Source organism: Carettochelys insculpta, chromosome 19 (assembly GCF_033958435.1).
Source record: "Carettochelys insculpta isolate YL-2023 chromosome 19, ASM3395843v1, whole genome shotgun sequence".
NCBI lineage: Eukaryota > Metazoa > Chordata > Testudines > Carettochelyidae > Carettochelys > Carettochelys insculpta.
Window position 1 is genome coordinate 22,345,072 of NC_134155.1, and position 16,002 is coordinate 22,361,073.

Genomic DNA, 16,002 nt, shown 5'->3' on the forward strand with positions numbered 1-16,002 from the left:
GTGTGGGAAAGAGCCTCTCCCACCTCCTCGCCTCACCCCCCCATGAGTCATCTGGGGCCGAGGAGGGGAAGAGTCCCTAAGCCAGGCCCAGCCACGTGAGGGAAGCATCTGGCAGGGCTGGGACTGGAGGAGGTGGGTGACGGGAGACAGCTGGGCTGAAGAAGATTCCTCTTTACATCCTACCAGGCTGGCTGCCCCCCAGGAGGGAAGGGGGAGCACTCTATCCCTGGCTTGGGCCAGCAGTGACCTACCCACCCTCCCTCCTCTTTCATTCTGCTTTCGACCCTGAAAAGTCCCTGGGGTAGCCAGCACCCAGCAGGATCAGGGCCTCAAGTTTCTGGGACGCTCATGGAAACCATCTTCCACAGCATGCCAGCTCCCCATCCCCACTGGGGTGGCTTTGCTGCTCAGCTCTAGATGTGAAAGGCCTAGAACCCGGTACATTGTCTGTAAGGGAGATACACTGGGATTCCCTGCAACTGCCCACACGTGGGTCTGTCAGATAAGGTCTGCTCTAGTCTCCACCTCCCCTTCAGCCCCCAAAACCCTTGTAAGGATTCCCTGCCAATCCTCCGCCTCCCGTCACACCATGATTAGGGTGACCACATTGCCTGTCAACAAAAATGATTAAGAGGCTGGAGCACATGACCTATGAGGAGAGGCTGAGGGATTTGGGCTTGTTTAGTTTGCAGAAGAGAAGACTGAGGGGTGTTTTAATAACAGCCTTCAACTTCCTGAAGGGGAGCTCTAAAGAGGATGGAGAGAAATTGTTCTCAGTGGTGTCAGATGGCAGAACAAGGAGCAATGGTCTGAAGTTACAGAGCAGGAGGTTTAGGTTGGATATTAGGAAAAACTACTTCACCAGGAGTGTGGTGAAGCACTGGAATGTGTTAACTAGAGAGGTGGTGGAATCTCCATCCCTAGAGGTTTTTAAGTCCCAGCTTGACAAGGTCCTGGCTGGGATGACTTAGAGGGGGTTGATCCTGCTTGAAGCAGGGAGCTGGACTAGATGACCTCCTGAGGCCCCTTCCAGCCCTACAATTCTATGATTCTATTAAACAGATGCAGGCCTCTCACTGGCATTTACCTAATTAATCCCCCATTAACTTTGCCCGTGGTCCAGGCACAGGTGGGCCCAGCCCTCTGCCCAGGAAGCACGTTCCTGGCAGGCGCTTTTGGAGGACACAAGGGGTTGGGTAAACGGGTGCGACAGGGCTGACTGGGAGGCGTGCCCACATCAGCAGGTCCAGGTCTGCAGCAGGAAGTCTAGGATCAGCTGGCGTGCAGCACCCGGCTCAGCCCTTCCCTCCTCGCGGGGCGTTTTGAGAGTGGCCGGTGGAAGGCACTAGCGAGGTGCAAGCCCGTGCTGTCAAACACCGGCATGGGGCAGAGAGACTCTGCAGCGCAGGAGCTGCAGTTACTCTGCAATGCTGAAACTCAAGGCCCTTTTTAGGTGCACAGAGCTTTAACATCCCCCTTTGCAAATGGTGCCTGCTGGTAGGACCGGCAGGGGCCCAGGGCCTGTTTTAAGGCATGAGGTTTTGTGGGTGGAAGGAACATGCCGACCTGGAGAAGCGACACTGGAAAAACCTACCTGTGCCCTATCTCCAGTAGCATTTCACAATGAGACGGCTCCAGCGTGTTAGTGTGACAAAGGGGGGACTGTATTCCCCTGGTTAGGTTGCATGTGTTTCCTACCGCCCTTTAGTAATTCCGGGGCGGGTGCCTCCGTTTCCCTAGGTACGGCATCAATGCATAACTGGAAATGGGAATTTCGGCGTGATGACTTGGGACACACACACAATGACCTTCCCTGCCCTTCGTAACCTAGGCAGCCAGGTGACAGCTATCCCCCCCCCACCCCCAGGAAGCAGGACAAAGGCTGGAGGAGGGGCCTGGCTGGCTTGAATTTGAACTGGGCGGTTGGGGCAAGGGGCAGTCTCAGCTGACTGAGAAGGGGGGCCTGGGTCCTCCCTCCCCCAAGACGGATGGTTCTCACAGCTTCTAGTTTACACGCTGATGAGTCTGATCTACACTGTGTCCTTTTCTCCTAAGGAACATGCTATTCCCCGGCTGAAAGAAAGTCACGTCCGCCTGCAGATGGGGAGCAGGGCCGGGGGACGCCCCACGCCGTGACAGTTAGGGATTATGCTTTTCAAAAACACCACCATTTCTGATGGCACAGACACAGGCTAAAACGTCAGGGTGGGGTCCAGGGTCAATAGCTCCATGCCTCAGGAACCAGGGGGAGACCTTTCACTCTAAGGGTGACCGTGGAATTATTCTGTGCAGGAGACAGAGGCCAGTCTGAGCCTACAGCATTAACTCCCAGGGGATCGTCACAGACTTTGCCAGCTTCCACTACAACAGTCAGGTGCACGTCTCTGACCTGCCTTCTCAGATCCATGCACAGAGCATGCAGCTTAGGCCTTTCCAGCAAAACCAGACCCCGGCCCACTGCAGACAGTACTTCCTGCACACTCCTCTCCCACGGGGACAGGATGAGGGAGAGAATGAACTATGTATGCCAAAGGTTGCTTGTGCTGTTGAATGCAAAGTGGGGGGAAATGAAATTTCATGGGGGGGGAGGGTTTCAACATGATCAGCTGCTGGGTCTCAGGCTCATCCATCCCATTAAAAATGTTGACATCTGTTACTGTTTTTAGGTCTGTGTATTCACATTTGTGTACCGATGACTAACGTTTTTTTACATTCTACAGGCTTATTTTCTCACACATGCTGGAAGGGATTTTTTTCATATGAACACAACCAAAATTTCCATCGGTTTGGATTACATTAGACAGAGAGACGCCCTGCTAATTGCATGGATGAAAGGCGAGGCCTGATGTGAAAAGTTTGCTCGCCCCGGCTTACTGCACAGTTGGAAGGTGCTCAGACACTACAGGAAGAGAGAGAGCCTGGAACAGACCAGAACAGAATCCATATGAGAGTGGGAGCATGGGCTTGCAATGCTGAGAACAATGCCAAACAAGTGTCCTTTACAGCAGATTCTGCTAGCTATTGTCTGGAGAGAAACTTGGGGAAATTATCAGTGTTCAGTACGACTGCTTCCAAATAATCCTTGTGCTGGGATCAACTCAATAGAGCCCTGTAAATCCTATCAGATATCTGCTTTCTAGCCATGGATACGAATTTGGAAATTTTTGCAGATTTGGACGTGGATGTTGATATTAATTTTGTATCTACAACTCAGCACTGGCTCAGCCGTGACCCTCTATAGTGTTTTCCAAAATGTCCTTCTTACTAGCAAGACTGGACTCCAGTTACACAATTTTAATTTCAGGCAGCTTCTTTCTTTGCTGCAGATTGGAGTTATGTCACCGTGGGTGCAATTACAATTAAAACACAGACAAAAGTCCTTAAAAGGGAGATGGATAATTATATTTTCTTGCCTCCTCTTCTTCAAGTACAAAATTAATGCAGTACAAGTGGCAAAAGAACCAAACATAAGAGACATCTAACTCTGCCAGCCAAGGCTACACCTTATAATGCACAGCAGAGTTTGTTTAAAACAGACTTAGCAGGCCATGCAGAGATGCTGTTGAATAAACAGCAGAGTTCTGGTGGTGCTAGACCTAGTCACAACATTTCCAAGAGGAGAGTTTTCTATAGGAAAATGCAGCTCCGTCAAAACCAAACTATAGTGAACCCTCGATTTAATAGACTAATAAGAGGGAGGGTTGTTCATTAAACCCAAAAGTCCATCAAATATGAGGGTTTACTGCCCCCCCGCCAAGCTCCCCCAGCGGCCCCCAAAAATGCCAGCAACTCCCCAGAGCTGCCGCTGCCGGAGAAGCCACTGTAGCCCGCCGTCACTCTTGGAGGAGCTGCTCGGATCCACCGCTGCAGGGCTGGAGCCGTCGAAGGGGCCCCACCGTCGTGCAGGCTGGAATGGCTGGCCCACTGTGCCCCCGGAAGAGGCACCACCGGTGGGGCGCGTAGACAAGTGCCGACTGCCTGCGTATGGGCCCCACCCCGGAGGGAGGAACATATGGAGGCTCCAGAGGCAGCAGTCGAGGCCACGGCGGAGGGTCCAGCAGCGGCAGCTCTGGTGGGTCAGGCAAGTCGCTTTACTTTTTTGGGGGCGGGGTCAGGATTTAGGATTTTACGGACCTCAACGGAGCAGATGTGGGGAACCAGCGGGGGCTGGCAAATGCCTGTTCTTCCCAAAGTCTGCGCAGTCAGGGTCTGTAAAACCGAGGGTTTGCTGTGTTTCATGGGACCATGTCAATTGCAACACGGAAAATATCAAAGTCAATCTTTCTGAGCTCTCACGTGTCTGTTGGGGGCAACTTCCCAGCGCAGGGTCTGAAGGAACCAACCAGGGGCCATGCTCAGCTCAACTCACAGACAGGGAGGAATTGGTAGGGGACGGAGATGTGGATGGCAACCTGGGCAGCAGTGATGCTGAGGTGGTTGAATTCAGGATCCTGACCAAAGGACAGCAGCAAAATACAGACCCTGGACTTCACAGAAGCAGACTTTGACTCCCCCAGGGAGCTCATGGGCCGGGACCTCTGGGGCACTAACATGAGGGGGAAGTGAGCCCAGGAGAGTGGCTGTATTGTAAAGAATCCTTTCTAAAGGCACAGAAACGCACCGTCCCAACGTGCAGTAAACAAAGCAAATATGGCAGGCGACCAGCCTGGCTTAACAGAGAAATCTTTGGTGAGCCCAAAGAGGAAAGAGCCCAAAGAGCCCAAAGAGGAAGCTTACAGGCAGTGGGAACGTGGACAGATGACTAGGGAAGAGTATAAATCTGTTACTCGAGCATGCCAGGGTGTAATCGGGAAGGCCAAAGTGCAGCTGGAGCTGCAGCTGGCAAGGGATGGGAACGGGAACAAGAAAGGTTTCTACAGGCGTGTTAGCAATAAAAGGCTGGTCAGGGATGATGGGGACTCCTACCGAGTGAGGGAGGTAATCTGGTGACAGATGTAGAAAAAGCTGAAGCACTCAAAGCTTTATTTGCATTTGTCTTTACAGACCGGGTCAGCTCCCGGAGAGCTGCACTAGGCAGCACAGGAATGGGGAAGAGGTGGGCGGCCCTCAGTGGAGAAAGAACAGGATAAGAGCGATTTGAAAAAGCTGGACATAGAACAAATCCCTGGGGCTGGAGGTAATGCACCCGAGGGTGCTGAGGGAGCTGGCGGATGAGATTGCAGAGCCATTGGTCGTTATCTTTGAAAACTCTTGGCAATCGAGGGAGGCACTGGATGGCGGCAAAAGGACAGTTTAGTGTCCCTCTTTACTAAAGGGAAGAAGGAGAATTTGGGGAACTATAAACTGGCAGCCTCACCTCAGTCCCCAGAAACACCATGGAGGGGATCCTCAAAGAATCCATTCTGAAGCATTTAGAAGAGTAGAAAGTGATCAGGAATAGTCAACGTGGATTCAGCAAGGGCAAGTCATGCCTGACCAACCTGATTGCCTTCTATGATGGTAACAGGTAACTGGCTCTGTGGATGTGGGGAAGACAGTGGATGTAATATACCTTGACTTTAGCAAAGCTTTTGATATGGTCTCCCACAGTATCCTTGCCAGCAGCTTAAAAAAATATGGATTGGGTAAATGGACTGTAAGGTGGATAGAAAGCTGGCTAGATCCTCAGGCTCCATGGGTGGTGATCAACAGCTCTATGTCTGGTTGGTGGACTGTATAAAGGGGGTACCCCAAGAGTCAGTTCTGGGGCGGTTTTGTTCCAAGTCTTTATTAATGACCTGGATGAGGGGATGGATTGCACCCTCAGCAAATCTGTGGACGACACTAAACTAGCGGGAGATGTTGATATGCTGGGGGGTAGGGACAGGGTCCCATTACAGGAAGGATATGGATGCCGTGTTTTGCTCTTGTTTTGCTACCAGAGGCGACTTGCTCCTTGGCCAAGTGACGGGAGCTCTGGGAATCAAGTCAGACTATGTAAAAGTTCATTCCCCTGCAGCTGGTGCCAGATCCCCAATTTCTGCAACCAGCAGCTGGAATTACTGCACTCGGATGGTGAAAATGACAGCAAAGAGCGAAAGCACCTACCGTGCTGTGCATAGCGCTTCCCACGCCTTGTCCTGCCTCGTCCACCCGAGAGCAGGGCGCGCACCCGCTCGGCCCAGGCGGCGTGGCTCTCCGCGTCACTCACGCCACACCGAGGCAGGCTCATCTTGTGCACCGTGGAAGCATCCAGGACTCCGCTGCGTGGCAGGTGGGTCACCCACTGGAACTCCCTGGGAAGCGAGGGGAAACAGCAGAGCTAGCGCAGAGGCCGGGGAAGCGAATGGCTCTGCAGAGCCACAGCAAGACCTGGAGTTCTCCATCACCCAAAAGAGCCACGGGTGCTGGTGCATTATGGGAAATGATTGGACTCTACACCTGTGGGACCAGATCTCAGTCCCATGGAGTCCTAGAGCAAAGCCTGCACTGCACTGGGAGCGGGAACTTGTCATGCACAAAGCTGAAAGCTGCTTATAGTCCTGGTTACCATTGCACAGACTGGGAAACTAAGGCACAAAGAGGGGACACAACCTGGAGTAGAACCCAGGCCTCCTGGCTCCCAGTCCTGTGCTCTAACCACTGTTCCACACCACCTGCCAAGCTAACATGAATCGGTGTGTCCCAGGCCGGGATCCACGTTCACTCCTATTGCACAAGTGAGAAGCACCGTTGGCTATGACCGGCAGTCTTAGCAGGTAAGGCCCAGGACTGAAGGGAGTGTAATTAGACGAGGGTACATGTAGTAACCCCCATGCACACAGCTGCCTCTGAGCTCAGGGTAGCTGCAAGAGGAGTTCCCCCTGACTGACCTCAGCCATGTTGCAAGGGATTGTGTAACCCTGTCTCCTAGCAGGGGTTTGGGCCCAGGCAAATAAAACCAGCCTCCTCCCAGCACCCCCTGGGCACTGCACAGTTATTGCTTTGTGCTGCCCGACAGGTAACGAAGCCAGAGACCGACAAGCCTTCACACTGGCCGTTAGTGCCCAGCCATGGGAGGCCCTCCTTGAGCATGTGCCAGATGCAACCTGTGGCTGATGTTCCTACGCTGGGCACCCAGGGAAGGGCAGGTAAAGTCTCTGCAGGGGACTTCCTCAGAAAGGGCAGATCTCCTCCCTGGCACCTCGAGGATGCGGTGGGGAAACCCTGCCCCGGCACTAATCAATTAACTCAAGGCCCAGGAGGAGCACAGCTCTTTGGAGACAGCAGGCGGTAACTTATCCTTCAATTACAATAGGCCCTTCTGGCCTCGGACTGTATGGACCCTCAACGCTGGTGTAAGAGCGTGGAGACAGTGTGGCCTAGTGCACACAGCCCCTGACCAGACCTCAGGAGCCTGGTTCTGTTCCTGATTCCATTACTGGCCAGCTGGGTGACCTTGGGCAACTCACGTCTCATGACTCAGTTTCACCATCTGTAAAATAGGGGTGATGATCCTGACCTCCTTTGTCAAGTGCTTTGAGATCTACTGACAGAAAGGACCAGACGAGAATCAGGTGGTGCTGTTACTGTAAGTGTGGATGTCATCCCAGACACTCAGGAAATCTTCCAGCTGGCCAGGAACTTGCAGCGTTACCACAGATGATATTCTAACCAGGGCACCAGGCCATAAAAGGCAAACAAATCTACGTAGTAGGATACTGGGCTGACTGGAGCAGGCAGCACATTGCAGGGCCTGCAGCTATGTATATTAAAACAACCAGCTGCGCTTGTACAATAAACTCTCGACTGAACGGACTAATGGGGGGAAGGGGTGTCTGTTAATGCTGAAAGTCCGTTCTATCCGAATGGTTACGCTGTGTGATGCTGCACTGACCTTCCCAGCCCATCACTCAGCCCTGTCCTCTGTCCCCCGTTCCCTTCCCCGCTCCTGCCCCATTCTTCCCCTCACATCTCCATCGCCATCTCCCCATTACCAAGAGAGGAGCTGAATGCTGGCCTGGCTCCTTCCACCTCCTGCAGCTCTCAGCACTGCAGCTCCTCCAGCCCCCAACTCCAAGCCACCCAAGTGAAGGTAGAACGTGGCCGCCCCCAGCCTGCCAGCGGGCAGCAGCCTCCGACGCCATGGCTGCTTAGCGCCACCACAGGCAACGGTGGCCGGGCGCCAACAGGCTCCATGTACACAGAGCTGGGGGAGGAGAGCTGCTGCACCCCGCTGCAGCAACCTCCACCCCACCCCTCTGGCCTTGGTGGCCCTAGCCCCTGCGGTGGCCCCTCCAGTCCTGGCAGTGGCTCTGGTGAGTCTCTGGCATTTATTTTGGGGCGGGGGGCGGGGCTGGCAGACAGCATCTATTATTTCTGAAGTCGGTTATATCGGGGTCGGTTAAATCGAGGGTTTACTGTGTCTGCTCAGAAGAAAACTGGGGCCAGGAAAAGGCCTCGCTGCCAAGGACCCCAAGGCCATGGTGCAAATCACCCACCCAGAAGCCAGGGGCACGGTTAGGTTCCTGGTTTGCTGCATTTGACACTTCTACCCAGCCCTTTGGATTCGTTTTTGAAAGGAAGATTCTTACCTCACTGCCTCTGTGAACTGCGCAGGACTGGGGCCACGAGGTCCTGGCTCGTCAAAGTAGCCATACTTCTTCAGAAACGTCTGCCACCAAAGGGAAAACAGGGTGAGAAAGAGCTAAGTTACAACAGAAGCACCACTGGGGGAAAAGAATGCCTGGGAACATTAATAGCTGTTCATCTGCACTTGATTGCTGGGGATAAAATAGTCATGGTGGAAACAGTGCAGCCAACCAGGCCCAGCCAGGAGTACACAGGTGTGAGGATGTTGCTTATTTAAATCTGGGCTGAGCTGAGATCTTCCTGCACCAAAGCACCAGCCTCTACCACTAAAAGGAACTAGAAGCTAAAAGGAACTCTGCTTCAAGAAAGATGTGGAGAAATTGGAGAGGATCCAACAAAGACCAACAAGAATGATCAAAGGTCTAGAGAACATGACCTAGGAAGAAAGGCTGAAAGAATTTGGCTTGTTTAATTTGAAAAAGAGGAGATTGAGGGGTGACATGATAGAGGTTTTCAGGCATCTAAAAGGGTGTCATAAGGAGGAAGGAGAAAATTTGATCTTCTTGGCCTGTGAGGATAGGACAAGAAGCAATGGGCTTAAACTGTAGCAAGGGAGGTTTAGGTTGGACATTACGAAAAAGTTCCTAACTGTCAGGGTGGTCAAACAGTGGAATAAATTGCCTAGGGAGGTTGTGGAATCTCCATCTCTGGAGATATTTAAGAACAGGTTAGATAAATGTCTGTCAGGGATGATCTAGACAGCACTTGGTCCTGCCATGAGGGCAGGGAGCTGGACTCGATGGCCTCTCGAGGTCCCTTCCAGTCCTAGCATTCTATGATGATTCCCTTGCCAGGACTACAGGCCCTTTGACACGATTGGGCAGTTCTAATTCTAGCCAGCAGCAGCGTGTGCACCTACTCATTACAATACACTGCCAACATTTCTGAGGACCACTGAGATTTGATAATGACCCGAGAGGAACCAGGGAGGAAATACTGAGAACTGTGGGCCCTGCCTGTCAACCCCAGAGCCCACAGCTCAGGTTTGCTGAAATGGTTCTAAGTATCTGCAGGATGAAGAAGGCTCAAGATCCTGCTCCCTACACAGTCAATGGCAAATCTCCCATGGACTTTGGCAGATGAAAGGCTCAAGCACAGAAGGAACTGGTGGTACAGGTTGAACCTCTCTCATCCGACGAGAGAATGTGCCGCACGACAGGAGGTCAATATTGTCTAGCACATCACCCACACTTCCACTACTGACGGGCTCTGAGAAGACGTTTAGGGGTAAATTACAGCTAAACAACAGCACAGAACCAAGAGCCAAGACTTGTGGCTAGAAGCAAACTTTACGGGACCACGGGAAACGTGGCCACACCCATGATAAGTGGTTGTCCAGCTAACTAAAATCATGCCAGACTATGGAGTTTGCAAGACGAGGAAGTGCCAGCTTAGGTGCAACCTGTAACAGTAAAGCTGTATGCATGGTCTTCTGCTGCAAAGGAACAGAGAGGAAACGTGCTCTCATGGTGCTCGTAGCTCAGAAAACCAGGTGCTCTACTTTCCAGCTTGTTCTTTAATGATTATTTTAAATAAAAGGACCTTGTCAGCTCAGCTCTGGTCCAAAAGATAGCCCAGATAGAAATGTTCCCAGCAAACGGTCTCCCCTCTGGAGGAAACAGTTTCATTAGGCAAACCACCTTCCCCAGCAGCATAGGTGAGCCAGAGAGAGGAACTGATGGGAAAATGAAGCAAGCCTGACTGGCCAGTTTTCATGATCCCAGGCAAGAGAAATGTCAGAAGTGTTCACTGCACCAGTGAGGAGGGAACACTCAGGGCCAAATTCTCACCTGGTGCACAGCTGCACACTTGCTTTGATTTCAATGGTGCAATGACTGCACCTACTGAGTCCTTAAACCTTCAGCTAGAATCATCCCGCCACCAGCCATCCCTCTGTCTGGGAGGATGGGTGCAAATATTTTGTATGTGTAGTGTCCTATGAACCATATTGGATTTGCAAGCTATCATGCTGAGGGGAGAAGGGGGCTCCTGGTCCTGCTTGCAGGCTAGAGAGCTTGGTAGTGAGGCATGTGATGATGAGAGTCAGACTGTAAGGCTAAGCCTCTCTGCCCCCCAAGGAGCAGCCTGTTTTGTCTCTTCTGAGTTCTTCTGTAGCTCTTTGTGATTTCTAAGAAAAAAAAATTACGTTGCAACCTTCTGGCACTCAGATTTTTTTTTTATCTCACTTCTTTATGCGCACACTGTGAAACAGAACAGTGGGCTTTCAAATATTATACTTTATACCTCCCCTGCCCCTGGATAGATAAGTTACACCATAGCACTCACATCCCATCTGATCTTCTATTTGGTGACTACTAGGGCAGGCCATAACTCTGCACCCTTGGGGTCAATGAGAGCTTTGCCACTGAACTCAGCAAAAATCAGGGCCCGCTTGTCTCAGCTCCTTTTGGTGTACCCATTCCAAGCACCAGTTGCTATTGCTATGAACAGGTCCAACAAGAGGGGACAAAAGGAGGCAGTGGCCCAGGGCCTGGAGAGTCAAAGGGGCCCAGGGCTGCAGCAGCACTGGCAGCTGGAGCAACAGGCCCTTTAAATTGCCACCAGAGCCCTGCATGCTGGTTGCAGAGCAGGCATCAAGGTCCAGCTGTACTGAAGGTAGGCTGCTCCAGCTCCGCCCCTTCGGCCTGAAGCCCTGCCCCTTAAGGGAGCACAGAGCTGATGCTTCCCTCTCCCGCCCCCTTGTCCAGGGGCCCAGTGAGTCTGTGGGCTTGCCTGGCTATCAGCATTAATCCTGCTGTCATCTCTTGAGATCTTCCCCCATCACAGTAGCTCCTACCATGCTGTGAGACGAACAGTCCCCTCCCTTCACTCCACAGAAATGCCTTCTCTAAATCGTCTCCCGCAGACTCCCCCTTCATCGGCCTTATTCTCCAGCACTAGCATTTTTTGTCCCTCATTACAGCTCACCTAAAACAGGTTAAAGCCTTCACCATGAGCTCCAGCTTCATTTTCCCTCTCCACCACAGACTCCGACAGTGGCCTTGGACACGTCACTTAGCCCAATCAACACTCACAGTTACAGCAGCTTGGGGCTGTTGGTTAGGGTGTGAATTTTGCGGACTCAGCTTTACCACTAAAAAGTCTTTGTACAGACCCAGTTTTAACAGTTTTGTTTCCTTTGCTCCACCAAATGAGCAAAAGTTGTACGGTACAAATAACTATACTCCAACAATTGCACCCACAAGGGGTTGTACCCCTTTCGCAGTACCAGGCCAATTATATCTGCAACATTGTTCTGTGCAGACAAGGAGAGAATGCCTCTGTGCCTCGATTCCCCATGGGTACAATGGGAATCCTGCCTGGACTCCCAGGGAGGTTGTGAGGATGGATTCATCAGTGGTAGTGAGGTGCTCGGATACTATGGTACTAAGAGCCCTGTCAGCAGACGGAGATTTCCCAGAATCATTCTTAGGTGCATGATGCATCACCATGGAGTCACCCCTCGCTGATCTTTGGCTCAGTTCTTGTGAGCAGTCCCTTTCAGAGAAAGGCAAGCCCTTTTCTTCACACAGGATCCTAGCGTGCAACACAGCGAGCGCATTTCTGATTAATCTAGCCTCTAGCCAAGACTGAGCAGAAACCAGCAGCCGCGCCCCCGCTTTCTCCCTGCAGGCTCTGCTCTCTCTGGTACTCCCCATTCCTTATCAGCATTCCTGGAGTAAATACACCCAGCCCCAGATGAGGGGGAGGAAAAAAAAAAAAAAAAACAGATTGACCACAGATTCCATCATAAGGCCCTGCAAGAGACTGGTCTCTAATCAGAAAAGCCGAAGTCTTCCTAGCTGTGATCTGCAGCCCCTGGGATAGCCACACACGGTGGGCGAGATAGTATCTCGGGTTGACCTACCTTTGACTGGTGAGAGAGAGACAAGCTTCAGGAAGAGCTCCAGGTAGCATGAAAGCTGCTCTCTCTCAGCAACAGAAGCTGGTCCAGTACAATTTATTAGCCGGCTCAGCTTGTCTCTCTAGCTTCCTGGAACTGAGCCAGGTACAACCCCCCAGCACACAAAGAGTTAGCGCAGCCTCTCCTCCCGCCACAGCCCCCTTTTTAAATCCTCTGCCTTTGTAACTGTTACTCTACAGACGAATTTAGAACATCCCCAGCAATTTCTATGGCGCTGGCTGAAATTAACATCGCAGATTGTTTCACTCCACAAACATGTGCTATACGGCACAAGTGGAAAGCCAGCTCCCCCGATACAAAAAGCGTCTGGCCTTACTGCAAGACCATTTCACCAAAGGACAGTTTTAATCGGAGAGGCTAAAAGCCCTTTGCAAATTTTAAAATGATAAGTATCCCGGGGGTAGCTGAGTTAGTCTGCATCTTCAAAATCAAGAAGTCCTGTGGCACCTTATAGACTAACAGATATTTTGGAGCACGAGCTTTTGCGGGCAAAGACAGGATTAAAATGATCCTCAGTATTTAAAAGTCATGATTTACGCACATTTCCATGTGTGTTTTAATAATACCTCAAATTCTTAAAACGGGAGTGGGAGCAGGAAGAGTTGAATTTATTTCTCCTGCAAAGGGCTCGTCTCTAGTTGAAAGGTGACTGTGAGTTAGGGAGGGTGTGAATTTAAAGCACAATAGCTATTCTGAAACAACTGTGTGTGTCAGTAAACTCTCGTGCTGTTTGTGAAAGGCTTGGTTATAGGGAGAGTTATTCTGGACTTACTCTGTTTGGGTGCTCTGAGCTCAGATTAGGAGGGCCATAGTATTCTGAATCAGCGTAATCCACAAAGTGGGCTTAATTAGGAATACCTATAGTCAGGGCTTTTCCTCCTACTGGAACACCACAGAATGGCGTTCCCGCACCATTTTCCCCAGGGCTTCCCTCTTTGAACGTACCCCCAACACCCGCTGCTTGCAGTTTCCAGGGAACCACACGGTTCCTGCTCCCCCAGCACTTGTGGCCTGGCATGGTCCTGGAGCAGCCCCAGCAGCCCAGCCCGGGGGTTCTGTTGTGTAGAGGAGTGTGGGCAACCCCAGCTTCGCCACAGTATTGTAGTCTGCCATGATTCTACTGTTCAGCATAGAGATCTGTGACTGAACTGAAAAACCCAGTCTGTTTCAAGGTCCGGAGCTCAGCTCGCAGACTAAGGACGGGGTGGAAGCTGGGGGAGAAACCATCAGGAGTATTATGTGCCATCATCCATCTTCCCTACGGTACAAGGGGAGTAGCCTGGTACATTCCATTTTGTTAAGCAGAAAAAAAGTTCTCTTGTACCATCATTTATCTTCCTGGCAGAACAATGGAACTCGTTGGGACCAGGGATAACTGTTCCCTAGGACAGTTCCTTGTTGGATAAGCAGAAACTTTCAGATACAGCCGTAGAACTGACAATTAAGTACAATAGTTTGGCAACATTCTGCCTGGTAAGTTGTATCCTAGGTATATGCAAACTGATACTTCACATAATCAGGAGTGGAGAGGCAGATGTTATCAGAGCAACCAAATCGAATATAAATATAGGTTAAAAAGAAATAATCGATTGGAAGAGATTGAATATGGTAACCCACTGCCTTATTGACTGTTACTAGAAGTTAAAAACCTGTACTCACCAGCTAATGCATCGTGGACACCTCTGTACATGGGAAAGGAAAGAGGCCACGATCTTCTGTCTGACAGTTGTAAGTTTGCTAACGGTAGAACTACGTCTGCTTTGTAAAATAAGTTCACGTATATTCATATTGCTAAAACAGAGTTTCTCTCTGGCTCCCCTTGAATCTAAAGCCACAAACACATGTCATGTTAGGGGTAGGAGTTCTCTGGCTCTGCATGGCACTTATCGGACATTGAAGATGTCAAGGGCACAGGTCTTCCAAGGTATTTAGATGCCCGAGTCCCACGAAATCAATGAAAGCCGGTGCCTTAATATCTCTGAGGATCAGGACCAAGGTTTCTGCACCAGAGACCTTTGAATATAACAATGGAACCAAGAGCCCAGACTCTCCTCTTATTAACAGACAACACAACTTCTAGACCAGGGGTATGCAAGACTCTCCCAGGGGGCTCATTAACTCAGTATTTCTCAATCTTCGTATTAATAAAAAATTGGACTTCTTTTATGTACCTCTAATTTCTTTTATTTATCCTTTTTGCACAATCAAAAGTACAATAGCAAGTCAACCAACCAGTTACTTCCCCCTGGCAACAGTTAGCCCCTAGTTTCCTTGTTCTGGCAGTTGGGGGTTGGGTGTAAGGCCAGTTGAGAAATTTCCCTGGGCAGCAGCCAGGCCCCGCTAATCTTAGCCTCTGCGGGAGACATCCCCAAGGTGGCTGCAAGCCCTTGAAAATCTTTCCCGCCCTGGGAGCCCTCACCGCGCACAAGCCAGGACATGGTGCTCCCTAGCAGCACAGTCAGCACTGAACAGCAGGCATGTCCTTTCATTGGGTCGGGGGGTAGCCACGTGATGTGGCTGGATGCAGGAAAGACCCTGACTGTGCCTGTGGGGGAAGGGGGGTGCACAAATGTTACCCATTGAGAAGACGTTTCTCAGCCTCTCATACAAGCGTGACCCCCCCAAGAGCCTTGTCACCAAGCAGTGCGGCAGGGCAGCAGCCGGCTCCAGGCTGTGCAGAAAAAAATACCTAGTGCTCAACTAGCAGAGGTAGAGACAGAACCACGAACTCCATGCTGGGGCTACTGCAATGGGTAGATGCGCTCACAGCGCTAACAGCAAAGAATGAAAGACTTTTCTCAGCCTCTCACACAAACATGATCCCACAGCCACAGGCTTCCTGGTCCCAAACTGAAATTCACGGTCTTCCTGTTACCTAAATCCCCTGCACCTGGAGAGCAGCGGAGATGGAAGCAGCCAGAGCAGAGCACTGTGGGGCATTGTGGGATACATACGGGACACCTCTGGAGGCTAATAAATTCGATTTTAAGACATGTCGCTTCCATACCAGCTTTCGTTCAAATTGGACGCTACCCCCAGCCAGATCCGGCAACATTACGATAATCAACATTAGCACTCCCTAAATCGAGCTAATGGTATTTACAGTGAAGTCAGTGACATTGCAATAAACTCAAATTTGTCTCATAGTGTTTATGTCACTTGACCAAAGCGAGCTGATAAAATCTCATTAGCACTCTAGTTTAAAGTTACTATGCAGAGCTAAAAGCTGTTATTAAAAGTCTTGCAATGCTCGGAAAGTTTTAACCCCCACCCTCCACCCCCCCACTTCCCATGCCAAAGGAGAAACACGGTTTTCCAGGCCATATAAAAAGCAGCAGGAAATGAATAGCTGAGCATTAAAGGAAAACATGCCCATCACTCCCTCCACACTGGCTACCGAGCAAAACAAGAAAGAACTTCTGAGTGGTTAAAAGCCAGGACGGGTCGCTGAAGGCAGCAAGCACTCCAGAGGGCAGCAGGTCAGGAAGGACTTGCTATGCATAGGG

The 16,002-nt window shown here is 50.9% G+C and overlaps 1 protein-coding gene across 1 annotated transcript in view; it reads right to left on the reverse strand.

Moving 5' to 3' along the window:
* The window catches only part of MMP28 (matrix metallopeptidase 28), a 39,941-nt gene that overhangs the window by 13,421 nt on the left and 10,518 nt on the right, over positions 1 to 16,002 (reverse strand). Inside the window, exons 2-3 of the mRNA XM_075014130.1 lie at positions 8,514 to 8,593; positions 6,049 to 6,236 (exon numbers count right to left, since the gene is read on the reverse strand). Coding sequence (XP_074870231.1) covers positions 6,049 to 6,236; positions 8,514 to 8,593 — 268 coding nt within the window. The remainder of the gene's footprint in view (positions 1 to 6,048; positions 6,237 to 8,513; positions 8,594 to 16,002) is intronic.